The 27,397-nt window shown below is 45.0% G+C and overlaps 1 protein-coding gene across 1 annotated transcript in view; it reads right to left on the reverse strand.

Annotated features, from left to right (window-relative positions):
- Nucleotides 1–26,306, reverse strand: part of LOC137595612 (uncharacterized) — a 31,855-nt gene extending 5,549 nt beyond the window's left edge. The window contains exons 1-4 of the mRNA XM_068315826.1: nt 26,284–26,306; nt 26,145–26,204; nt 22,977–23,080; nt 19,196–19,295 (exon numbers count right to left, since the gene is read on the reverse strand). Coding sequence (XP_068171927.1) covers nt 19,196–19,295; nt 22,977–23,080; nt 26,145–26,204; nt 26,284–26,306 — 287 coding nt within the window. The remainder of the gene's footprint in view (nt 1–19,195; nt 19,296–22,976; nt 23,081–26,144; nt 26,205–26,283) is intronic.
- Between the last annotated feature and the right edge of the window lie 1,091 nt (nt 26,307–27,397).

The following is a 27,397-nucleotide window of genomic DNA, read 5'->3' on the forward strand; positions in this document are numbered from 1 at the left end:
GTGACCCTTCCCACCTCCAATCGGGCCCAGAACAGGCGAAAACCAGACGTCGACCGATGATCCCCCCCCAAAACTACCTGCACCTACAAAAGGAAGCGACTGACGGATGAAGATCGCCGTCGATGATTGTTTGTGTGAGAGTCGCCTCCGTCAGCCGGCGGCTTCAGGTCAAACAGGAAACTGAAGCAGTTCCTGCAAATTAAAAGCGTTTCGGCGAATGTGAAACGTAAACGCAGTGAAAAAGACGTTCATCGGTCCAGTTCTGAATCGCTGAACCGTTACCGTGATCGGAATCTGTGGTGATTTTGAAAGGTGACGTCGCCAACGATCGGCCTGTCAATCATCCAGAATAGTTTCAAAAGTAATTGTGTGAGCACTTTTAAAAAAAAATTTTAAAAATGCAAAACAAAATTTTTGTTCAGCAGAACTGATGTTGTGTGGGCAACAAAAATTATTCTCCGCCAAAATGATACGTAAACGCGGCCTTCGTCACAGCATTAGCATTTTTTCTGTATCACTTTTAAACATTGTATCTCGGATGGTTTGTATCTATTTTTTACATTTAATTCAAATTTTAAAAATTCAAAAATTTAAAAAATTTTAAAACAAAAAAACAAACATTTGAAAAATTCAACTTCATTTTTAAAAATTCAAAGGTCACAATCCTGACAACTGGCCTGCCAATCATTCACAAGTGTCTCAATTGTGTATGTAAAACACCAGGAAGTGAACGTGTTTAAAAACTTGTTTAAAATACAAAACAAAAATTATTTTCCGCCAAAATGATTCGTTTGTCACAGCATTAACATTTTTCTGCATCATTTTTACACATTGCATCTGAAATGATTTGGTTCAAATTTTCAGTTTGAATTAAATTTTAGAATTTTTGAAAATTTTAATACTATTTTTTTTAGATAAAAAATCTAAAATTTGAAAAATTCAAATTTTTTGTCAAATTTCAAAAATTTCAAAGAAATTAGAGTTTAATTAAATTAACATTTCTGTTTAATTTTTTTTACATGACCTTAACTGACATTAAAAAACATTAATACATCAAATCAATTAACAAAATGTATTTAAATTTATTAACAAAAATATAAAGATGAATTACTTATTAAAGGGTAAGCCACAAAATTCAGAAATATTCCTACACAGCTGGTTAAAGCTAAGCTCACGTCTCTCACTGGGAAGACGGCCAATCAGACCTCAAGAATGAAGAGCTGGTGGTTTGTGGGGCCAATGGGATTTCAGGGGAGGGCACGCCCCTGCTATCAGTGGATGGGGTCACCCAGAGGGTGCATTTTTGGAACACCCACGCAGAATCACAAAACTTTTATCCCATTCGGAGAGATCGGAGGTGACGTAACGCATCTGGAGGCTCCGCCTCCCGTCAGGATGGAATCAATAACCTGTGATCAACACGCGATGCTCAATTCCTGTAGACAGGCCGCTTTCAGGAGACGTGAGAAGTGTGACAGATTGCATCTCATTTAGGAAAATTCACTGCGGAGGAAAATCTGAGACATTAGTGACACAAATTAAACATTAACCCTCTAATATTTCCACCGCAGAGACGAGAATTCGGCCTCCGAGAACGCCGAAAGTCATTAAAGTTCATTCAAGATGGCGGCGCGGCGTTTCCACCTCGTCTGGTTCCACTGCACGGTGTCATTCATCAGAAATTCGTACCTTTCAAGAAGACATCTGTCTCCATCTGTCATGAATTTTTCCACGCTTTCCACTTTAACACCAACCAGATTCACGTCATAGCATTTAAATAAAGGAGTGCGTTCAAAAAGCTGGATTAAATGTCGTTTCGCGCTAATTTTTGCTTATATCGGAATATCGAAGCGTTTATTAGTTAACATAAATTGTAACTTTTCTCCGAAAGAAAAAAACTTTCCCGATTTACTGGATGGAGTGAAATGGAATTCTGCAGAGCGTCACTCCGGACCACACACACACACACACACACACACGATCAACGCATATTCCGTGTCTGAAACAATATGTTTTGTCTCGTGTGCTAATCACCACCGCGGCCCCGTCGTAATTGTAATTCTGCAGTCATCGGGAACAAAATGTAATATTTCACATGGGGTGTTATGATAACTTAATTCCTCGGCCTGCGAATCGTTGCGTAAACTGACATCCGAGCGCAAACAGCGGAGAAACCCGCAGGTGTTAAAACACGGGGAGCCCTTCTGACATGTTTTTGTTTCATTAGTGCGCCGCGCTCCTCTCCAGCCTGTACACCTGCGCTGCCCACGCCAATACGTACGCATTCCCCGGTGACAGCTCGAAGCGGTCGCAGCCTCGCCCCCCTTTTCTCCTCGTCCCCCCTCACCTGGGGTAGTCACAACAGTTTACCCCCGCCTTCCGTCTGACTCGGCCATGTTGTTTTGACAGACGGCGTGGAAAAAACAGCTGCTGGAAGCGTACGGCTAAGCTTCAGCCGTCATGTAAAAAAGGTCAGCGGAGTGTTGGCTGACACAATCAAAATGTGATCCATTAAGAGCCGGGGGGATAATAGCAGCAGCAGTTTGTAACTCATCAGCTTTGTTAATGGCCTGTCTGAATGTTCGCCTGGGCGGCTGATGTCATCGCACGCCAGTTGAGGCTGAATAGATAAGCAGGAATGCGTTCTGTCGTGACTCGCCGTGATTATAGTCCGCGGGAGGGTTTTATTAACGCGTCTCGGTGACTCACTTGAACGGGCCTCAGAGGGAAACGAGACTGGAAGTGGTTCCGTGTCGGTTTACATGTCCGATTGTTGATTTAACAAGAAGGGCTCCAAAGCCAAATGGTGTTTGAAAGGTTTGTGGTAGAAAGTCTTAGCAAGTAGATACCAAAGGGAAGGTTCTGCAATTAGCACGCAATGCTAAAGGAAGGCTCTACATGTAGTGAACAGATGCCAAAGGTAGGTCTCTACATGTAGCACACATATACTAAAATGCACACTGGTGCCAAAGGGAAGTCTATGCATTTAGCATACCAATGCTAAAGGAAGGTCTATGCAATTAGCATACCAATGCTAAAAGGAGGTGTCCACATGTAGCACAAGATGCTAAAGGGATGTTTTTGCATGTAGCACACAGATGCTAAATGGATGTTTTTGCATGTAGCACACAGATGCTAAAGGAAGGTCTCTACATGTAGCACACGGATGCTAAAGTGCACACTTGCGCTGAATGGATGCATATAGCGTACATATACTAAAGGACGGTTTCTGCATGTAGTGTTCAGGTGCTAAAGGTAGGTCTTTTCCTGCAGCAAACATGCTAAAGTGCACACTGATGCATCATGTTATGCATCAGCGTGCATCTTCCAGATCCACACTTTGCACATCTGGATGAGACTCTTGACATTAGATGGTGACATTTAGATGAGAAAAGATTTCTGAGTGAAAAAGTGTCGTTGAAGTTTTTGTCTTGTGCTCTAACCCCCGAGTCTCTGAGACGTCCAATGAGTATTTAATATCCATAAGTGTTTTGACCACACCGAATCATAGAATATTCCAATGCAAATCTTAAATACTGTAGTGTTACCATATTACTGTGATTCCTTTGCTGCCAGCTAGCAGCTAAATAAAATATATCCACTTTTAGCCACTTAGATTTTTAGTTTGTTTTTTTAGCGGAATTCAAAATCAAATTATATTTAATTTAAAATTTCTAATACTTTCCAGCAGTATATTTACATAGGATACCTCACCCTGCTGAAAACTCATATATCACTAACTTATGCTTGTCTAATGATAATCTAATCAGTAATAAATAACAATTTTCTTTGCATTACTTTTACTTAGATTACTTCTGTCACCACATACATATTTTCACTGAGTCAACTGAGAAGACAGTTTCTGTGCAACTCTCCAAAAAATGAGGCTAACATCTGTTCCACAAAAGCCCCGGTAATGACAGCGGGTGCTGTGTAATTAGTGGCTTCCTCCACTGAAAGATGCACATTGTTAGACGCGTCCGCCCTCATCCCGTCTCGTGTTATCGTGTCAGTATCGTAGCGATGAGGCCGTATTTGGCTCGGCGCGGTTGGGTGGCGGCAGCGGCGGCGGCTGACTGACATGAACCCTCGCTGGCCCCCTCTTAGAGAGGACATGTTGATTGGGTAATCACCTGTGTACACAAAGCCTGAGCGCGCTGCTGCCTCCATATCCTCTCTGACAGACGTGGGGGGGGGGGATGACAGTCCCGCTTTTCACGCCCAACTTTTCAACAGCTACGCGAGATGGTAAAACATATTTACCGTCTCGTTGGAGTCACCAGGTGAGGTCTATTGTACAATCAAGGGGGGGGGGGGCAAAGGTAACGATGAAAAGTTAATCTTTTAATGCAACCCAGGTAGAGGCTTATTACCGGCTCTGGATTCTCAATCTGACGGAGATTATGAGCTTTTACTAAGATGTTGTTATAGTTGACGAAAAGTCTTCTTTGAACCGGATCTTGGTCGTTGGGTCTTATCGATTGCCGACTTGTCGTTGGTGCAAAACAAGTGTTTTCTGTGTCCATTCATGAAACCCCCCGCCCCCCTTCGTCTTAATTAGCGTTAGCCTCGCTAACACATGACCAGGGTGGGGGTGTACCGGCTCAGACCTGTCACTGCTGGGCAAATTGATTCAGTGGCACGCTCCACGCCAAATAAAAGAGACGTGGGTTTGGGGGTTGTGGGTGGTGGCGAGAGACTAGCGCTCCATTCATTAATCACTGAGGTAAACAGGCCATCCAGTGACACCTGGTCGGGTTAATGCCCCAGGACCCCAGAGTAATTACCACCCACCCCCCTCCCTCTCTCTCCTTGGGCTGGCCCCCGACCAGCCACTCACATGAAAGCTTGTGATTATAAAGGAAATGGGAATTAGCAGAAACCTTTTTTCAGAAAGGCGGTCTTCAGTTCGCTGGTAGCGGAGAGGGTCGGGGGGGGGGGGTAAAAAAAAAAAGGGAAAAAGTTGGTGGAGATGTGGGCTGATTGGAGTTTCCCCCACAGGGCATGAAGTATAGGGGGGAGGAAGAGAAGGGTGAGGGGCCAGGGGGTCAGACCCACACCAAATTAGTAGTGTCTGTTATTTGAAACCAAAATAAAGCAGCAGCAGCAGTAAATGATTTCCCCCCCCCCCAATACTGGAGAGCCTTTCTGGGCTCTGTGTTGAAATTACCGAGAGGCCACGTCGCAATTAGTGGTTTGTTTCTTTTAGTCTGAAATATGGCCATAATTCATAGCTTTCAGCCCGTTTCATTGAGAAGATGTATTGGCTGGTCAAACTGAGGAGGTAATTGTAACACATGATACGGCAATTTGTTACCCGAGCAGCGAGTACACAAAAGTTATTTGCATGAACATGGAGAATGCAAAAAAAAAAATCGGAACAAAAAGCCATTTGTTTCATTGGAGTTACTATAATAATGCAGCTCGTAATGTATCTTCAATGTCGGGAATGACATTAAAGACTCCGACATCAAAGACACCTGGAACTCGGCTTACGTTTCCGCTTACGTTTCCTCGTAACGCGAAAGCTTTTTGGCTACGTTTGTTTCCTATAAAAGAATCGGTATCGGTTACGACGTGTTTACGACATCCAGCCTCGAACATTATTCGATAATTCTGGACGTTTTTGTTTTTTTTACTTTGCACGCCCGGTGTCCTTCAGGCTGGCCGTTTCCTGGAGATTAGCAGGATAATCTTCTCGCAATGAGTCATTACGCTCTGTATGTAATAATTACCGTGTGAAGTAATGATCTAAATACAAGTGTTTCCACTCATAATGACTCTTTCATTTTCCAGAATGTTGACCTGGCTCAGAAACGCTCCAGACTTTTTTTTTTTTTTGCCAAAGTGGATGCAGAACATTAGACCCCTTTTTCCTCTTTCCACCTCTTCGTCACAACATTTTACAGGAAAGTTCATACTTCCCAAGCGATCGTACAGAGCTCAGGTTTTTTCATTAATGCAGTTTCGTACGGAGATATTATATTGTTAGATTACAAGAGTTGGATATTCCTAGTCTGCAGCAGGCGCTGAGCTGGATTCCCTCCCCAGGCTTCCTCCAGCACCAGAGGGGCAATTACACAAGTCCCTTAATGACACTTAATGATTTAATTGTCGAAATCATGGAAACAGAGTGATACACGGCTTACTGATGTTGACATTTAACAGACCCGATCCATGTGTTTCCTCGCTGAACGGAGGTACCACACATCGTCCAACTCACCTATTTTCTGCAACTTCATACCGCGGGTATTTAAAGTCGATTTTCAATATTCATTTCATTGGTAGTTTGTGTAAACGTTAATGCAGAGGAGTTGTTCTTGGCCTTCGCCATGCTGGAAAGTGAAAGCCAAAGCTGACTCGTTTTTTGTGTGTTTTTTTTTTAAAACAAGAAATAACATTCAGGATATTTTTTATGCCCGTTTCCTCCTGCTGGTTCCGCGTTCTTCCCGCAATTTTACGTAAAGACTCTAAAGAACCCTCCCAAAGCAGAACCCGGTTACAATATTAAGAAGATTTGCAATTTATCGCGTCATTGAAATTCTTAAGGATGAGAGCGCTCTCTCACTGTGGCACGCTAATGTCCTCAAAAAAGTCGAGTCTGGCAGCGTCCGATCCCGCATACATCAGCCCAGCCGGTGATAAATGGAAAACTACACTTAACATCCTCAATAGACGTACTCCTTTTTTCCTTTTTCTTCTTTTGGAAATGGGAAAGTTTACAAGTGCTCCGCCATAAATGAGGCCTCAAGTGCACTTAAAGTGACAGCAAGTGTGGATTTAAACGTCTGCGCTACTTCAGGCGGATGAAGAGCTGCAACCGGCGAACGTAGCTCAGGCTAGCGCTTAATGGTGGAGCTAAATCCTCCATGTGGACCCCGGATCAGCCGTCCAGTATCAACAGATGACTTTTTTTATACTCAAATGTTGCTGAAAAAGATGGTACAGGCAGAAATGACGCACGTTAAAACACCCGAACTTGTTTTTTCAGAGGAGTAATAAATCAGGGTTTGAGTTTATCGTTGCGTCTGTTATGATTCACTTCATGTTTGAATAATAACAGCCAATGAGGTATGAAAATCCCTTCAGCTTATTCTAACAGGCTAGAATATAGAGGGGCGGAACCGATTCTCTAACAAATTACCATGTCGTAAAATTCTTATCGTGTTGTGTAACACAACACAATTTAGCAATGCAAAAGCATTACTATTAGCCAGCGTAGCCTATCCAGCTAGCTAAATAAGCTTTTTTTGTGTTATCACAAAATAAATTGCCACCTAATACCATTTAGCCTTAGCACAGTTGTGTCACGCAACGCAATTTAGCAACGCAGTATGCGCTACTGTGAGCTAGCTTAGCCTAGCCAGCTAGCTAAAACAAGTAAATTACTATCTAAATATTGTTTAAACGTAGCACAGCACCTGTACGTAGCATTTCATGACACCAACAACTGTAGGGAGATTTTTGCTGTTCTGTTTCAGGTAAAAAGTCAAACTCAGTCTACCCGTATTGATTATCGATCGGTAGCCTCGCTAATCTCAGGAAAAGTTTAAAAGTTTCTGCTGATTTTAACTGTTTTAACACGTAAAGCTTGAAGCATCAAATTTGTCCGACCTCCATTAGAACCCAACAAAAAAGCAGAAACCTAACCTTCCTGTCCCGGCCGTTACGCTCCCCGGTTCCTCGTTTGGGTTTAATTGTGTCTATAATCATTCACAGTCTAATTGATGGAATTTCAACCCCGTCTGTGCGATTTCCTGAGCGGCGTGACGGTCATTCCATTAAGTTGAAAACGAGATTTGAAGGCACCAATTTTCGGAGAAGAGTTAAGCACAAAAGCAGCGTCGTCGGCGTTAAAAACGTCTTGAAACCATCACACTTGGCTCTTCCCTCTCCGGCTGACGATGGATGAAACGGCTTTTAAAGAGTCAGAGTGAAGAAGTGCAGGTACCCTGATGAAATATGTCTTGTATACAAAAGAGATTTTATTACTCCATCGTTCAGACAAAGCCATCAGCGCAGTGCACTTTTCCACTGGGTGCCTAATGTAAATTCCTGTTCGGTGTTTATAATTTCCACAGCAGGTGATTCACTCAATCAAAGCCGGAGCTACGCTTTCCAGGGATCCTGCACTAAATCTGGAATTAAATGCAGCATCAGAAAAACACAAGCGCAACGCCGCTACTCTGGCGCAGAAGAAATCATAACTCACAACCGCGATCATCATTTTCATCCCAAGATAAACTAAAAAACGAAAAAGAAGCAAAAAAAAAGTTACCCCAGCTTCAGAGAGTGCACAACCTGGAGTCCTGAGTTAACAAGGTTTCCGCATCAATAATCGTCAATCTCCCATGTCAGGAGAGGGTCTTCGGCGCAGGTCAGAGGCTGCCACATGTAATCAGGGAAGATCAGAAAGTCTCCAGGGGGAAACTGGGCGGATTTACCGATCCCAGATGGGATCGGACTCGCCCTCGCCGCGGCACGTGGATGTCAGGCATTACCTCAGGCGTCACGCAGGAGACGTTTAACCGGCGGAGTTACTGCAAGACGACCCGTCGGAGTCAGGACGCACAGACGTGGTCACTTCCTGTCCAACGACGGCTTCACCTCCAAGGGAATTGGAGCAACTGGAGTCTTGATGACCTTTCGCCCAAGAGTATTCTTCAGTTTTTACTGAGGGGAGTCTATTTAAAACTCTTATGGTCACACTAGACATGACTATTATGGGATGTCACAGTTGTTGAAGACACAAGTAGTTGGTTTGCCTTATTGGGCATCATGTGAGTCTTCACTGGTTTCATTGGGAACAATGGAGAGACTTTCCCGGGGAAGGGGGAAGAATGATGCATGAAACCATTTCTGACATTTGTTTTCTATTCTAAATATCATTATAAATTTAAATCCCTCGATGTAAGATAACTAAAAATGTGATTCAAATCCAAAAAAATCTCCTTTTTGCTTCCAATTTTGTTCCAGCTGACACACGCAGAGATCCTGAAGAGCTCCGCGTTGAGTTGGAAGAAAAGCCAGGAATGCGCCGTGATTACGCTGACCTACTTCAAAACTATGCTGGCTAGTCAACAAGGTTAATTTTCATTTTTCGCGAATTTCGCTTGCACGACCTCCCTTCGCCATCATCTGGCAATCGCACACGATTGCCGCTATCTCGGGGTGAAACGCGATGCGCCGCTGAAGCAAGCGGCTTTAATTGGAGCGCCGCCGCTGTTGCCGCCGTCTGTTTTGAAAGCCGAGTGTCTGGCGAGGAGCTGAAGGCTGAACTCGCCGGAGCGGAACCCCAAAAAGAGATACCATCTGCAGTACGAGTGGCGCTGACAGAGGTTACTCATGCGGTTCTGATCTGACGAAATACCGAAGCGACAAAATAAAAGGTAGCCGGGCTTCTTTTAATGAAGCGTGGTCTCAATCTGCTGAGTCAGCAGCAGTCGTTTTTAGAATTCGAGTCCAGGGTCAAGGACTGCCAACTAGATTTGGCTAGAATTTCGTCCGGGCTTCAAAAGGGAAGGTCGCTCGGATTCAAAGAGATGATGATCAGGCTCTAAACCGCCCCATCAGAAGGACACCGGCCTGACGGTCGCTTGCCGTTACTGTCGAAGCGTGATTCGCGTGACTACACGCGTTTTGAAAGCAGGAACAGCGACGGGTATTGATGAGCAGCTTGTCTGAAGTCATCCCATCTGAGGCTCCGCTGAGCGGAGCCGGGTGGAGTCTGAGCCGAGGCGTTCCGCCGCGCCAAAAAGGCCCGATGAGACGTTTGTCAGACTCCGCATGTCTTCGGAGTGACATCATCACGAGTCGTACGTTGATCCCGGGTTTTTATAAATGTGCCTAATCAACCCGAGTTAAACGGTGATGTCAGCGTATGGATGCTCCTCTCGTTCTGCATCTTTGATGAGATCAGCGCCGACCTGCTGGCTTGATGAAAATGAGCCTTTTGTGTTCCCGTATTATCGTCAGAGACATGAGCGTCATCAGGTTCTGACAGGGAACACCGGGTCGATTTAACCTTTAATCGTGGAGTTTTCGCATTCATCCGGCAAATAACGTTCATTTCTGTGTTGTCGTATTGGGAAAATTGAATGGTGGAATTCCAGCCCAGGCTGGTGGAGACTGAAGTGGTCAGATCTTATTGATTACCCTGATGATAATTACATTAAACAAGATATTTTTAGCATCACTTAAATTGTTTTTTGTGCATTTTATGCCTTTATCTCAAAGGTTGTTGTTTTTTTTCAAACTATTTAAAAAATAATTTCTAACTTTTATGAGTTAATCCAGATTGAACATATTCATAACTGATAACCGTCTAAATATGTATTTTTTCAAATTCATCGAGATTTGTGGATTATTCACTGAGAAATTACATAATTTTGCAATATTGGAGAGCTTTTTAAAAAAATCCTAGATCAAATTTCTCCAGATCTAAACCAAAATTCAAAATGTTCTGGTTCAGGATCAGTTCCTTCCACTGAGTGTCATGGAAATCACTTTATATTTTTATGTAATTCTGCTGGCAACAAACAGGCAAACAAATAAACAAACAAACAGTTGTGGGGGATGTGATTATATTATTTTATCCAAACCTTAAATTAAAAGAATCCTGGATTCCAGCAAAATGTTCTGGGTCACTTTCTGGCCCATAATCCCTTTCATCTGCATGGAACATGATCTTCTTCTATGGTGTTCATTTTTAAATAATACGGCGCCAACTACTGGCCTGGCATGTACACTACAGCCATTTTTTGTGGTTGTGTGTGTGTGTGTGTTGTGTAAAAAGTGATGTAAATACACTCACTTTTGTGTAAAAGTGTTCCCATCAGTCCATTTATTTCATTCCCTGTGAAAAACAAAGTGAACCTCAATCAACATATTTGCGTCCAAACAGTTTTTCTGCGCGGTTTAAGACAAAAACACGTCGCAGTCCAACCCCGGATCGCCTGAGGGCCTCGAGCGTCAACGAAAGTTAAACGACGTCTCTCACCCTGTAACCTCAGTGGCAAACACAATAAGGGATTGAAGCAACACAGCCATGATTGAGACGTGATTAAATCCCCATTCATCACCTGGAGCGGGGGCTTTATCCAAGGGGGGTGGGGTGGCGTGGGGGGGACGCGTCTTTTGAACCCGGACATGATTCACACGGACAGACAATACGCAGTCAGCTCCAGAATGATGGCGCTTGTGCGAAGCAAACGGCCCGCGGTTGAAGTTCAAACAGCGACGCCGGCGCTGAGGCGGTTTTGTAAACGTGTCATAAATCTCAGAGACGCCGCCATGCGGTGACACGGCATCCACATTTCACACTTAAACTCCTCACCCCCCCCACCCCCCCTTCCCTTAAATAGCTGGTTATCGTTCACCCTGGAAAGCAATTAACTCGTTACTGGCGGTGTTTACAGAAGCTCTGGCGCGATGGAATTCCCTTGGAAACGGTGATTACGGCGCGCTCTGGAAGTCGTTCCACGAGGAATCAGAACCTCGCTCGTCTTGTGACGTGATATTTCTTGCTCGAGTTGCCCCGTTTGTGATTTTTTTTTTTTTTTAAACGTGGTTTTCGGCCTGCGTTGCATCCCACAGGGAACGCAGAGCAAACACAGCAATTAGAAACGTTCTGGAGAATCAGCATTAAAAAAAAAGAAAAAATACCCCGACTGGATCCGCTCCGTGTGAGCAGTGCCAGAGGTTATTGTGTTCCCAGGCTTTAATTACCCGTGTTAAACTAAACTGTAAAATATGTTGTCACTGAGTCGGCAACTTAAACATGCACCATCGGGTTACCCCCCCACATGGAACTGAGTGGATTGGCACGAAACGATTTAGGTTAAGCATCAAAAGTTGTGCACAAAATCGAGATAAAAACCAGATTCTACGATGCTTTCAGGAGGCGGTCCAACGTGTTGCTGTGGAAACGAGTTATTCAGATGTCAAAATTTACATTTAATAATAGCAGAGGTCGCATGACTGCATCCACAGCATATCCCAATAAGTAAACATATTTACTCTGAACGCAGACGCTCTTTGGAAAAAGAAGTCCCAAGGACTTGTGGGGTCAAAGGCGTTGCCATGGAGACGGGGAAAAATAGAATTTATATTTGTTTGTAGCTAGCAAATAATTTAATGTCATTTGTGGTAAGTGAAGTGCAGATTTTTAAAAGAAAATACCATGCTTACAAGATTCCAGAAGAATAGATATATGCTGTTGCCACGGAAACGTCTAAAGAACATGAGAAAATCAACTTCTAAATGACAAAAGGATCAACTGCAGCCTCCAGATTCTCCATCAGCGCATGTTCAACATTTCTCTGCAAAGTCAGAAAAAGACAAACGCCAAAAAATACCCCGCCTCCCTGTGTACACACACACACACACACACACACACACACACACACTTACACACACAGGTGTTTGACGCATCGTCCAAGCTTCACGAAAAAATGCTTTTCGAGACGTTCCTCAGATAAAACGTTTATTATCACAGCGATACTGAATCAGATAAAAAACCTACTTGACTAAAACGTCTTGATGAATATCTCAAGGTCGCAAACCGACCCGCTTTTCTAATTTCCTTAAATCATTAAAAGTCATAACTGCGGCCGTAAACAGAAGCCCGGTTCTGTTAGCGCTAAGTCGTGTGTCGCTTTCGTACCTGCAGCGATCGTTCACAGAACGACGTAACCCGGTCCATAAAGCGTAAAGCGAAGGAAGTCCTGCAGGCCGTCTATTAGCGTGCATCTCGCCGCGTGCTATTTTCCAGGTGGGTGGTCCCGCCGAGGAATCTGATGTAGCGCCCGCTCGAATTTGCCAGCGATCTGGAAACATTTTTTACTTTCCAGAAATGAGCCTAATATAGAGCTGTAATAAAACACCTCCAGCCTCTGGCATGTTGTTTTACCAAATAACATCTAACTGGCCATTACTCCCCATTAAGGCTAATGGTCTGGCTAATTAGGATAATTCCATAAAAGTCTCTGTGTTTAGACCCAACTGTGGACGAGAATTAACTTAATGACAAGACTGACCGCTCTCAGGCGCTGCCAGGGTTCGCTTTTTTCACTCCGGCTATTAGTCTGCAGCCTTTTGGGTTGTGCAGCGTTGAAAAGCGCTCTCTCAGCGGTATCGCCTGCTGCTCGGAGGGTTATGAGGTCACGTTCCGCTTCATTTCTCTTCATAATGTAACGGTCAATTTAAATGGTTTCAAACAGTAATGATGTTTGGGTAAACAGAGGGAATATTTAATGTCAGGATATTACTGAAGTGATAGACACATGGGAACCGTTACTCCACGGAGTCGGGCCTCTTTGGAGCGCCATTAATCTATACTTCATGCATTTACAATGGATGTAATTAATATGTGTAATGTGCCACTTGTAGGGACGAACCCAGAAACCCGAGCGTTTTAGCGCCTTTCAGCACGTTGCCTCCGCCAAGGTTTTGTTTTCACCGGCGATTCTTTGCAGGATTTTTATAAAACTTGGAAAGTTTGGAAAAGCTGCAAGGAAGAATTTTGGAGTTTCAGGATTGTTTTTTTCCATTTTCACTACTGCATGCAGAATAACAGACACGTGAGCAACGTGTGGCTAAGCTTGACTATGTTCGGCTACTTTTCGTGTTTTACTATGTTTGGCTACATTTGCTATATTTTATTACTTTTGGCTACGTTTAGCTACGTTTTATTACGTTTGGCTACGTTTTACAACATTTGACTACGTCTGGCTACGTTTGGCTACACTTTACAACATGTGACTAAGTTTAGTTATGTTTGGCTATGTTTTATTATGTTTGGCTGCATTTGGCTACGTTTTACAACATTTGAGTACATTTGGCTACGTTTGGTCATGTTTGGTTACATTTGGATGCGTTTGGTTACATTGGGCAACATTTGGCTATGTTTGGTTACATTAGGCTAGATTTGGCTCTGTTTGGTTACATTAGGCTACATTTGGCTACGTTTGGCTAGATTTGGCTAAATTTGGCTATGTTTGACTATATTTGGTTATGTTTGGCTACATTTGGCTATTTTTTATTATTTTAGGTTGCATTTAGCTAAATTCCGATATTTGGATATGTTTTTCAACATTTGACAATGTTTGACCATGTTTCGTTACTTTTTTTGGGGGCAAAACTGATGATTGAACAAATTTGCTGATAAGATGATCGAGCAAATTTTCTGATAAGTAAATATAAACTTCCAATATCGAGGATGTTTTGAATTTAAGATCTTAAACACTTCCTTTTCTCTCCTACGGTCAGCGTACATCTGCTGGTGGGGGTCATAGTGGAACATTATTACCACGAGGCCCAGATTATCAGAGCAGAGAAGTGAATATTGGAACCACATTATTCCTAACAGACGCTCGTTCCTGGTGTCGGCAGGATGTGTAAAAATAGGAAAATTCTTTCTTAACCACAAACAAGTTATGTCTCAAAAAGCCGTTTCCCAGTTCTCACTCATTACTCTGACAGCGTATTCTAGTAAAACTTAGAAAGAGTAACTGAAAATCCGTCTCATCACCGACAGCACAGATCAGCTTCTGCCGGAGTTCCTCTCCGGGAACAGCAGAGTGTCGCTGAACAAATTCCATAGGACATGTTTTGTCTGACTGAAACAGAAGAAAATAATTGACTGCAGTGGAGCGAAGAATGCTTTTAAAATCTGTTCCCCTTCTTTTCATCTACTTTCCAAACTTTCCGAATCCTTTTTAGCAATCAGGATGATTTTCTCCGGACGTATCGAACGTCTTCTCCCAAATGTTTAGAGCAGTTTAACGGTGTAATTTCTTGTTTTCACAAGCGAGTGGAGTGGAGCGCCAGCATGTCGTATTAATTGTATTCTTGTGGGTACTGCTGATTGCCAGTCTGCATCGTCGCTGATTAACACCGGCTCTGGAACGGCCGCTGTTGTCCCAGGTGCTCCGTGTTTGGAGAGAGAACGCGTCCAACATTAAATACTTCACAGAGGAAGTCTCTCCCAGGGCCAAGGCTACGCAGCCAGACCACATTGAAACACTTTCTGTGTGCTTCGACTTCCTCCGCTTTGCGTTGTTAAATGTTAGGATTTGTGTAACGGTGATCACAGCGAGCGCCCCCACCCCCCCACCAACCCCCCACCAGTCACCAAATGAATTGCCGGCTTTACTCAGAGCTGAAATCACCACGCAAGTCAGAACAATTACCCTTGTTTTCTTTCCCGGAGCATCCGGTGGGTAGGCGAGGCCGACGTTTGTTTGGATCGCCGCGGCGCAGCTTTCAACGGACGAGATTAACCTGAATTGTTGTCGTCTGACTGAATGGAAATTGTCGGATTAGTGCCACGTTGTTTGGACTGGAATTGTCGTATACAATAGACACAACCAGCTGCTGCCAGGTAGCGGAGCCAGGAGAGTTTAATGTGGCATTTCCTCCTCCTCCTGCTGCATTAGCGCGTTTTGTTTTTAGCCTCGTCCTTCCTCCGCTCTGAATCATTCTGATTCGGAGCTCGCGTGGTTTTCACCAAACATACAGGGTGGTTAAACGGGATTGGCCCAGCTCCAGCAGGCCTAATAAAATAAGTGTTATTACTCCTGACTGGACTTTTGAGCGTCGAACCTGTAGCACCTGCGGATGAATGCGGTCGACCGCTAAACGGAGTTGATTGGGGCAGTCGGGGTATCGGAGAACAGAGCAGCTGCTTTGATTCGGCCTGATTGCTGTTTGCAGGAAACGGTCCAGAGGGGTGCTGTTCTGTCAGGATCTGTTTGGTAGACTCCAGATGCCCCTCCCCTGCTCGACACACACACACACGGACGCACACACACCAACAGCAGACCTCCCACTCGCATACTTTCACTCCACGTTCTCTCGTCTACCCCGCCATCCGAATATTAGCCGTGTGTCAAACTATCCGTGAAATAATGAGAGTAACGTTCCCGATATTAGCGACACGTCCAAACACTCTGCAACCAACAGGGTGCCCTTGGAATTTGGCAACGCAAAACGAAAAGCAAAGGATTATAAGGAGGAAAAGAAAACACGGGGATGCAAGGCCAGGATAAATGCGGAGGGGTTGCGGAAGGGAGGGCATCCATCAAAAAAACAAAACAAACTTGTCCAAACAAATTTTATCGAAAATGGAACTAGGATGACACGCCGTGGCGACCCGTAACGGGAAAAGACAGAAGGACGATAGGTAAACCAAAAGCAAACACGCGGATGCAAGGCCCGCATAAATGTGGAGGGTTGCAGATGGGAGGGCATCCAGCAAAAAAAAACTTGCCCAAACAAATTTTTATTGAAAATGGGACAATGATGACATGCTGTGGCGACACGAAACGGGACAACAAAGAAGGAAGTTAGGGGGAGGAAAAGCAAACAGTGTCCGCTTCAGAAGGGAAAGGGGATACAGCAATCCCTCGTTACTCGCAGTTCATGCATTTCAGGAGCACTCTTGAAAAACGAAATTTCGCGATATAGCGATGAGCTATTTGTTTTATAATTTACGGTAATTTAAATGCTTGTGAACCCTCCCCATACTGATATTAAAACGCCTCTATTACTTTTTCCCACACTCTGATAGACTGTTCAAAGCACTTTTGTGTTTCATGGAAGTGCGCTGCGTTCTGTTCGGTATCACATGACTACCTACTAAAAATACGCAATGTAGTGAAGCCGCGCATCTTGAAGCGCGAATACGCAAGGGATAACTGTACCAACGTTTAGGACGTTTGGCTTTGGGCGTCTGGCCTTAATGACAGGCTCTGCCTCCACGCCGCACTGCAACACGAGCAGCTGGAAGAAATACGGCCGCGGCGCTCCAAGGTCTCGCATTTTCCACCCGGATCTGTGCGCCGCCGAGGTTCAACAATATCAGTCAGGGATTCGGTGTACTGATAAAGATCAGCCAACCAGCTTGGCGGGGACTCAGTGAGAAGCTAATTCCGAGGTGATGAATGCTACATCCCTGATTAGCCTTTTCAAAACCAAACGATCCAAGGAGAAACCGAACGGAGGGCGAAAATGAATCGAACCACTCCGGTTTCAACCGTTTTCCTCAACGTTCTTTTGGAAAACAAACCATCAAACATCCATGATTTCATTCATCCTGTGATGATTTTTTTTTTTTCTTTTTGTCACACAAAACTCCCGTTCAGCAAACGGCCCCCATCTGCAGGACGTGGCCCCTCCGGAGCTCCGGTTCTGGCAGTCACTCACCGAGCTGAAACACATTATTTCTCCTCCCCATGCCAAGACGGCAGTAATGAATGTACGTACATGCTGCCGTTTCCTCCCCCCACCCCCTGCTGCCGCCGCCACCGTTGAAACACGAATGACTCAAAACGCAGTTCAGGACATTTTTCAACCAGACTTGTCTTCTGCCCTCAAGAACGCTCAATCAAACCCCGTTTGGGGTGGAAGGGTAGCATGTGCTGATGGGAACGCCGTCTTATTGGGTAATTCCACTGACTTTTATTTGGAAACTACCTTCCCGCCTTTCAGAGAAGAAAATGTCAGGGGAGGAAACAGATTCTACGCTGCAAGACCTGACACTAATTTGCACTTAATAACAAAATACCCATTATTTCTTTTTTCTGTTTCTGAGAAGGTCAAGTATGAAAAGCCTTCTTGTTCATATAAATTCTTTGTGAAAGGAAAAATACACAAGGAGTTTAAAAAGGGAGATGAATTTTGGACGACTACCCTTAATGGCTCGTTCTACTTATTCACTTCTGCCATGACTCCTCTAAATACGAGGCCATTTCCAGCCCATTGGCGATGGCAGGCGGTGTTGTTGGGTTAAATATGTCTTCCTCTGCAGTCGTTACAGACATGTCGGGAGCGCAAGGACGTCCAATTCAGAACCCAAAACTATTGCTTCCTTCAGCCGCAACTGGATTATCATTCCCAGAATGGGGGTTGGGGGTTGGGGGGGTTCACCAATGGGGTTTTCTTGAAGTTGGGGATCGGTGGGAATAAAAACAACGGATCGATAGGTGTGATGGGAGCGTGGAGAGGCGAAGGAGAACCAGGTGGGGGAGTCGGGTGGGTGACTGGTGGGGGTAGGAGTAGGGTAGGGGTAGGGTGGTGGTGGATGAGTGGCCACATCTGAGAGCAATCGCACCATGTGACAGAACGCAGACATAACAGTCTGCTCCGACACTTGTTCCCAGCACATAAACACTTTGCCGAGATAGCCGAGGGAGGGGTTGAGGCGGTGGGGGGGGTCAATCTGTCATCTATCAACTGCTAATTAACTGTTAATTTGCCAACCTTTGGGTTCAAGCATGCAGTCAATTCATCATGGCGAACAAACAGTGTGTCCCGGCGCTCCTTAGGGGTGGTCCGCCATTTGCCTGCCCCCTCCTCCGAGCTCGAATCAGGCGCTCCTTTTGTTTTAGGCTGATCTTTCCAAAGATGGAGGCGACGCTCGCGGCAGGAAGTTGGTACACGGCGATATTCTCGTGTTTGTTGATGGCCGCGACTCAACGCCTTGGGAGCGGCGCAGCATTTAGCTTAGCGCGGAGTGTATACACAAACCGGCGGTGATGGATCGCCGCGCTGACGTGGAAAGCTTACACGGCTTTCACGGAACGGACGGGCGGAGGGTTTTCACGCCTGTGTCCTATCTTTATGCTACGTTTATTAAATCTAAACTAAACTTTATGAGGTCAGAATATACCTGGAGCTGATAGGACAGCGATTTATCACGTCCACGTTTTGAGACCAGAGGAGGAAGTTCGACAGGCTTCGGTCTCGGTGGTCCAAAGACGTCTTCTTGACCTGGTTTACGGGAATCCAGTTTTCCTCTCGCTGTATTTACTGTGTATTAACCGTCCATACGAGGTAAAAACCTTGAAAAATCAACATTTGGCAGCGCCGTCCTGAAAGCAGCTGCATTGGCCGTATCGCTGAAGGCCAGATGAACCGATCTTGGCAACAAAAACAACACACACACTCAGAGGTGATGAAAATATCTGAGACTTCAGAGCCTAGCGGTGAAGCTATTCCGGTGAGAAGCTGTCAGCGCCTGGAATATTTCTAATCCGGTCCTTCCTGATCGTTTTCTCCAGACAACAGAGGTGTGTGTGTGTGTGTGTGTGTGTGTGTGTGTGTGTGTGTGTGTGTGTGTGTGTGTGTGTGTGTGTGTGTGTGTCCTGACATGAGATGGAGGAGTCTCCTCCAGAGAGGTGAAGGCTCCTTATACCTTCGTAAAGCATCACCGCTGACAGCCACACCGCGGTCCGCTGGAAGCCGTGTGCCAGGTCGGGTGGAAACCAGGAAGGCCTCGGAGCAGGAGATACACTCTGAGATGAGATGAGACAAAATGAGATGAGATGAAATAAATAAAATAAGATAGGATTAAATAAGATGAGATGTGACGAGATGGAATAAGATGAGATTAGATAGAACTAAATAAAATGAGAGGAGACGAGATGAAATAAGATAAGATAAAATGAGATGAGATCAGACGAGATAAGAAGAAATAAGATAAAATAGGATTAAATAAGATGAGACGAGATGAGACCAGATAAGATAGGACTAAATAAAATAGGATTAAATACAATAAGATAGGATTAAACAAGATAAGACAAAACGAGATACAGTAAGAGGAAAGAAGATAAAATAAAATGAGATCAGATCAGATCAGACGAGACGAGATGAAATAAGATGACATAGAATAGGATTAAATAAGATGAGACGAGACAAGATGGAATAAAATAAAATAGGATTAAATAAAATAGGATTAAATAACATAAAATGAGATAAGAGGAAATAAGATAACATGAGATGAGACAAGATGAAATAAGATAGGATTCAATAAGATAGGATTAAATAAAATAAAACGAGATAAGAGTAAATAAGATAAAATGAGATGAGATGAGATGAGATGAGATGAGCCGTGAGTCGTCCCACAGTGGGGAAAGATCTTCTGTTCATCTCTGACGTCTGGTTAATTTTATGCTAGAAAAACCAACAACTATTCCTCCTTTTAAACCTGGTTTCCTGTTCTTAAGCCGTCCTGTCAGGTAAAAACCACCTCAGCTCAAGTCGGCCGGACCAACGACCAAATAAATTCAGGTGAGTTCAACACACCTTTGTTTCCACTCAGCTGCAGCTCATCTCTCTCTCTCATCTCTCTCATCTCTCTCATCTCTCTCATCTCGTCACTCTGAGCAAAAAGACAAATAATTCCAATAATGAAACCAATTTTCCGACCCGATCCGGAGCAGTGCACGCTCCACTTACGCACAATTACTCTGTGAAACAAGAATGCGTGGGGGGGCTAATCCATTTAAAACCAATCACGAATTGAATGATAAATCTGCAGCTAACGCAAACAGAGCAGCTCCAATTAGGCCCGTTTGAAATCCTAACTTCTCCAGCTAATCACCTGAGAGGGAAGGGAGCGGGTTTGATTTCAGTCACAGTTGTTATTAGGAGACGGTATGCCCAGAGATAGCCAACCCAAAGCTGCCCCCCCCCCCCCTCTCGGCAATTACGCGTATTCAAGCGTAAAACTTGAAGCCTGGTGCCAAATGAAGCCGTTTTGCAGCAATTTCACTTCCTTGAGCAAATCTCTCAGGAGCTTTTTGACAAAGGACAGACTATTGACCGACTGATTGGTGCGCATTAAAAGTGACGCAGACTTCATTAATTCTTCATCACGTTTGACACCAGCTCATAAAAAGGGCAGCTTTATCCACTCCGTCAGCTCCCACATGAAGGCAGCGTGTGTGTGTGTGTGTGTGTGTGCGTGTGTGTGTGTGTGTGTGTGTGTGTGTATTGGGGTTTTTTCTGTCTGATTTGCCTCCAGTTGCTGTTTTTTTTTTTGATGATTAACGCCCGCATAAGTAATTAATCCCAGTCGCAGTAGAATATTTGTGAGGCAGGTAAAGGAGCCTCTTTTTTCCAATTTGGCTAAAGTATTTATGTTGGGATTAAAGCGCAGCGTTTAGCGGCTGCTGAAATACTGGCCCAGTGTTGCTCTGCGCGCAGCTGCGTGCGCCAGGACCGGGTCCAGCCCGGGTCTAAATGCGCTCTGATGGTCCCACCAGAGGATTCCCTTACACCAACTCCCGGCCGCCCCTCGCTTGATCAGGCCCAGGCCTCAGTGCGCTCATTCATCCACCGCAGCCCCCCCGAGCTAGTGTGTGTGTGTGTGTGTGTGTGTGTGTGTGTGTGTGTGTGTGTGTGTGTCTGTGTGTGTGTGTGTGTGTGTGTGGGTCAGCGTGTGAGAGCTCACCTCGGCGGTAATGACAGCCCACTGAAAGGGGACCTGTGGTGAGCCCAGATCTTTTCAATATGGCTGCAATCAGGCGCTCAGGACCGTGTCATTGCGCTGCCACGCGCACGCGCACACGCACGCGCACACACTCCGATTCGAACCCGATGACGAGCCTCCATGATGAGAACACACCGGTGTGTGGCCTCCGTGAAGCAGATTTCGAATTGAACGTGATTTACTCCCCCCCCCCTTTTCACCTCCATTACGCACCTCATGCGTAAAGTTCGCGTGCATCTTCATCCTAAACCGTTTAATCCGTTTTACGCGATCCGATTCTATCTCCCAGGTTTATTCTACACGCATCATTTAGAGTCGAGGTTCACCCCCCCCCCCCCGTCCCAACAGGTCATTAAAAATCTCTATAAAAGGGACAAAACTGCAAACTTTTGTGCCACAGGCTGGAAAAGCGGCGTTCAATCAGAGCGCTTTGGTTTGAAATCCACTCGTGTTTCCTCGTGCAGTTTGGTGCCCACGCTTTGAAACCGAAGAAACAGAAAATAAACACGGCGCTCCTGGTAAAAGAAAACACGGACGAACTCGACCCACTTCGTCTTTCTGTCTGGGTTCCACTCGGTTTTTTGGTTTTTTGTGGGTTTTTTAACTCCGTTTCCACCGATTTACGCACGCGTGAATCGGTGGAAACGGATTCTAAAGATTTACATTTATGGAAAGAAAATACATTTTGCGCAAAAAAAAACAACAACACGATTTTCACTTGTAAATCTTGTCAAATTCATGTTAATAATATTCGGGTTTTTTTATATGAGGTGTCGCTCCGGCGGGGTGCGGACACTCTGCAGGCCGGTCTGCGGCCCCCGTCACTCCGCAGCCCCTCTCTCTATTATTACAGCTGCAAGTTTGCCAGCCGTGGGTGGAGGGGGCGGTGGGGTCTGTGCGTAATTCACCTGAATTGGAAGCACGAACCGGTTCTCCTGCGTAATGGTTTGTTTATTTGTCAAGTTTTTATTTCCTTATCAGACATTTAATTATTTCTTGTCTCTTTTGAGAAACTCGGACAAGGAGGAGGAGGAGGATGAAGAGGAGGAGGAGGAGGTTGGAAAGTGCAACTTTGCGCAGGTGACGCATCCAAAGGACCTGCCCACTGTCCCACCGCGACCTTTTTTGTTTATCTGCCTTTAAAGCTTCCAAACAAAGACAAACAGTCGTTCCAAACGTCACAAAGAGTCCGCAGTTTAAAAATAACGTTTGATTACAAAGAGTTTCTCTGCGCTCATCCCGCTGCGCACATTGTTTCAGCAGCTCCGGTCTGTAATCAGCGCACCGGGCTCCGTGAACCCCCCCACCGGTAACCCACATGAATGAGGCCATCGAGATGTAAATTGTAAATCCACGTCTCCGGGTTTGTTTTTATTCCCACACGGCTTTAAAAAGCAGGAAAGGGCGCAAAGTGTAAAAGATTGAGGGTTTAAATGGAGCCGGGGAGACATCCCGTTCTGAATCAGCCCTCGTTACGCACCGCTGCCCCCCCCCACCCCCGTTTGAGGCATATCTGCTACCACTTATCCAAAAATGCAACGAATTTACAAGTAATGACTTAAAATGTTGTCGTGTTCGTGGACACTCCATTCATTTGGTCTGATGGCTGCTGACTATTTATAGCAGGAACGCGTGGATTTTACGCGCAGACAGACGTGGAGGTGATGATGACCCGCTGGTACGGGGGTGTTTATTTACTCACTGGGGGTTGAGGAGAAAAGTGTCCGTAATGGACAAGCATTCAGGTTGATCCTGGGGCTTCTGCGTGGGGGGTGTCCCCTCTCTTCCTGCTCCACAGAGAGGAATCTGTGAATAAATAATAATAAATAAATATTACAGTATTTTCTGCACTATAAGGCGCACTGGACTATAAGGCGCACCTTCAGAGAATGGCCTATTTCAAAACTTTCTCCCACAAAGAAGGCCCACAGGGTTATAAGGTACACCGTGGGTTTTTGAGAAAATGAAAAGGCTTTTAGGTGTGCCTTATAGAGCAGAAGATACTTAATTTAAAAGAAAGGTTCACTCATAAAGGACAATTTAGATCCACTCATCAGCGTTTGGACGTAAAATTGGGTGAAATTTCATCTTTCAGGAAATGTTAGTGGAGTTTATTTAGATATTATTTTTAATATTATTTAATTTTATTATTTATTTTATTTATTATTTTAAAAAAATCTCTAAACTATTGAAAAAAAAACTATTTTAAAACTTTAAAAACAACCAAACTCAAACAGTAAATGACTCTAGAAGATCTACTCCAAGAACTATTTTGCGTTTAAATTTTATTGTTTTTATGTGAAATATTTTTTGTTTTGGTTTTTGGGTCAAGAAATTTCTAGAAATTTGTTGTTTTTTTTTATTTCAATCCAAACAAAAGCTGCTGAATATTGATCGTTTTCTTTAATCCGGGGTCACATGACACGCCCTTCACCTCCTCATGGACTCATCCAACTTCTGTTTGTTCGCTCTGACGCTTCCCATCATCCCTCCTGTCTCTGCTCCTCCAGCACACAGAGGGTTGGCGAGATCCATCGGCCGCCACGCTCCATTTCAGCTCCACAACCCCCCCGACCCCCCCCCACTAAGGTGATGTCTTCCTGATGGGAGGCCTGATAGCGGCGGCGAGTCAAACACGGTTTGGGACGGGTTTGGATCACATCCACTCCAAGTTGTGATTACACTGGAGTGGGGGTGCGGGGGGGTAATTTCCCATGAGTGATTTTATCATGGATGGTTTGTTGTCCTGCTGGACGCCGCTGAGGATTTTTTATTTATTTTTTTTGGGGGGGGTGGTTTGACGGAGAACATGCTCACGATTCCAGGAGAGAATAAAGCAAATAAAATCCAATTTCCAGTCAAGGGGGGGGGGGTGTCGGAGGAAAACCTTGAAAAATCATTTGCGTGTTCCGTCACTGATGATTCGGATTCAAAGGTGGGGGGGGGGGCATGTTGGAAATACCTCCTCCTTCACCACGGTGGCCTTTAAACACCGCTGTCTTGTATTAAAGCCCAACGTCTGCAAGATAACTGCAGAGCATTCATCGGCGTAATGGAGCCCCCCCCCCACTTTAAGGAGCACGACTTAGCAAAGTTAAAGGAAAGCATTACAGCCAGCAGGCATGTGACCACATAATTTCAGCCAGAGAGGCCCCCGCTTCCTCTGTTAGCCGTCATTATGCCCTCAGCGAGCCACATGAAGGCTCGGACCGCCGCTCTCCTCGCCGCGCCGCCTGATTGGCTATTATCTCAACGAACCAATGTTCTATCTCAGGGCTTTTGACTGCCTAACTACCCCGTTAATATTCAGAGGAAGTGCTGGGGGGGTCAGTGGGGGGGGGGGGGGCTCTCAACCGCTTGACCCGAGGGGTCACAGGAACCCGACGCCGCCCAGCGGCACATGGCGGCCAATGAGCTCTAATGATTTAGACGGTATCTGTTACACCCCCCCCACCCCCCCTGGAGAAAGTCGAGACGGCGGCGGAGAAAAAGCAGAGGTTCGAAAATAAACCCCACTTGTTTCAGAAAGAGGGGCAAACGGGGCAGAACGTCATCGGGTAATTACACACAGATGACCACACGGCGGCTTAGGAGGGGGCGTCGGGCGTGGAAGCGAGGAAAAAAACGCGGCGAAACGTTTGTTTGTTTGTTTGTTTACTCTGGACGTCGGGGGGGGGGGGGGTCACCGAGGGAGGGGGTTAAAAACGGGGGGCTCTTTGTGCAGTTTTGTTGATGCACCCCGGTAAACACGTGCTGCAACAAAACCACCAGCCTGGAGGACGCTTTCAGAAGTCGTTCCCCCCCCCCGCCTCTTGCTACTGCATGTAAACAGAGTAATTGTGCTGGGGAGGCTCCCGGTGCCGGCTGACTGGAATTTATTTCCATGTCATCCACAATGAAGTCAGAACCGCGGCCGTGCCGCCCACGAGAGGCTCCTCGTATCCTCATTACAGACGCCGACACGGAGATTAGTCCCCCCAGGACCCGTCCTCGGCCCACAGCGGGGGGAAACTTGGTGCAAATTATAAGAAAATATCAAATGGAAACACTAATGATCCCTCGTGTATTCGCGCTTCAAAGATGCACGGCTTCACCTCATCGCGGATTTTTAGTCGGTAGTCACGTGATACCGTACACGCATTCTATTGGCTGATCCGGAAGATCACTTCCGCATATTAAAGAAACACTTAAAAGTGCTTTAAACAGTCTATAAAAGCGTTGGAAAAGGTAATACAGATAAAAGGTGGTTTAATATCAGGATGGGGAGGGTTCACAAACGCTTAAATTACCGTAAATAATAAAATAGTTTGTCGATATGTCTTGGATTTTTTTTTTTTCCCGGGTGGTCTTGGAATTCATTGACCGTGAGTAACGAGGGATCACTGTACGAGAAAAAGTCAAGCTAAATAAGAAAAACTAAAAAAATAAAGCACTCGGAACACATCAGATTACCTCTAATTAAATTGATTTGCACCCCTAAAACAGGGGTGTCAAACTCATTTTCACCGAGGGCCACATCAGCGTCATGGCTGTCCTCAAAGGGCCAGATGTAACTAATAAATGTAAGTAAATGTAACTCAATGTAAAATAAATGTAACTACTCCTGAATGTCAAAATAACTCTAAATTTATTACTTATTCAAGTTACAAACATCACAGTTACACAGAAAAAACACGTTTGTTTGTTTCTGTTGTAACATAAATCCTTTTGTCAGGTTATTAATCAAGGATCAAACTATCCACTGAATAAAGAAAAGTAACGTCAAACACGTTTTTGTCAGAGCTAAAATGGGCTGAAATACTGCATTGTGGGAAATGTAGTTTTTGGTCAAAGCAGCACTTTTGACCTATTTATTTTTAGACACTCTTACCTTTTATGCTCTCGTAGGCCACATGAAAGGATATGGAGGGCCACATTTGGCCCCCATGGCCTTGAGTTTGACACGTGTCCTATAAGTTCAACGATATCAATTTAACACCTCCAGAACCTCTATCTCTCCTCCTCTTTACTTCGTTCTGTTGACGTGATTCATGCCTCTCGATAAATAACTGTCAACCCTCCAGGCTTCATCCAGTCATCTGGAACTTTAGGTCACCATAATCACCATCATCACTGTTACGACTCAGATTTAACGTCACCCACCTTCGTCTTACTGAACTCCTGCAGGATGAGCCGATTCTCATAAACACCCAAGTCCTCTAAAAATAGCCACCCGGCTACGCTAACAGATGTTTGCATTTGTGCGTCGGGGAGTCGAATCTGTTGTTTGGCTTCCATGTTTACAGAAATCCATCACAAAGTACAGATCATAGCTGTTTATGTCAGGAGGCCTTGGTTACAATGACAGCGTAAAACACTTCCCTCACTCGTTTTCCTCTTCTCCAAAGCCGTGTTCCACCCTGAGAACGTCACATGTTTGTAGCGTGTGCAGTTACGTGTAGTGTTCGATGCTAAAATGCAAATAATGTGAGAAAGTCGCAGGAAGCAGTTCATTAGGAAAAGGGGGCAGGGAAATAAAGAGTGTTTTACTGTCAAGGCTTTGTGGAAAGAAACTAATGTGCTACAGCTATAAAAACAGAAGTTTTAGAAGACAGAAGAGGAAGTGGAAAGTCTTCACAGGTCTGACTGTTCAGAATCCGTTTGCATTAACGTGATCACAGGAGAACTTCAGCAGATGTCACTGTTGTTCCCAGGACGTCCTGGATTATCTTGTCACTTTGTGGGACCATCAACGATTTTGTTGTCAGATTCTGATGTAGGGCTACGGTAGCTGAAAGAGTCCCGTGTTGGTTCTGGTGTCTTTAACACGCTAAGGATCGCTGCATGTGGGCAACAGTTGCAGGAACACAGCAACAAGCATGAAGGCGTTGACTTGATCTTGACATTCCCCGCAAAATCTCTATCCGATCTGGGAATATGTAGGATGTGCTGGACAAAGTCCGATCCACGGTGTCCAGACCTGCTATCGCTGCAGCAGACCACCAGAAGTCTGAGCCCAGATGGGTCAGAACTGCCCCGGTAACAGAAACACCTCAGCAATATTAAGCAATATTGCATAAAATGCTCCATCAGTCTGGAACTGAGTTGATCCACCAGCTTCCCTTCAGCGTTCCCGAGGAATCC

The sequence above is a fragment of the Antennarius striatus genome, chromosome 5 (genome assembly GCF_040054535.1).
Source record: "Antennarius striatus isolate MH-2024 chromosome 5, ASM4005453v1, whole genome shotgun sequence".
In the NCBI taxonomy this organism is placed as follows: Eukaryota; Metazoa; Chordata; class Actinopteri; order Lophiiformes; family Antennariidae; genus Antennarius; species Antennarius striatus.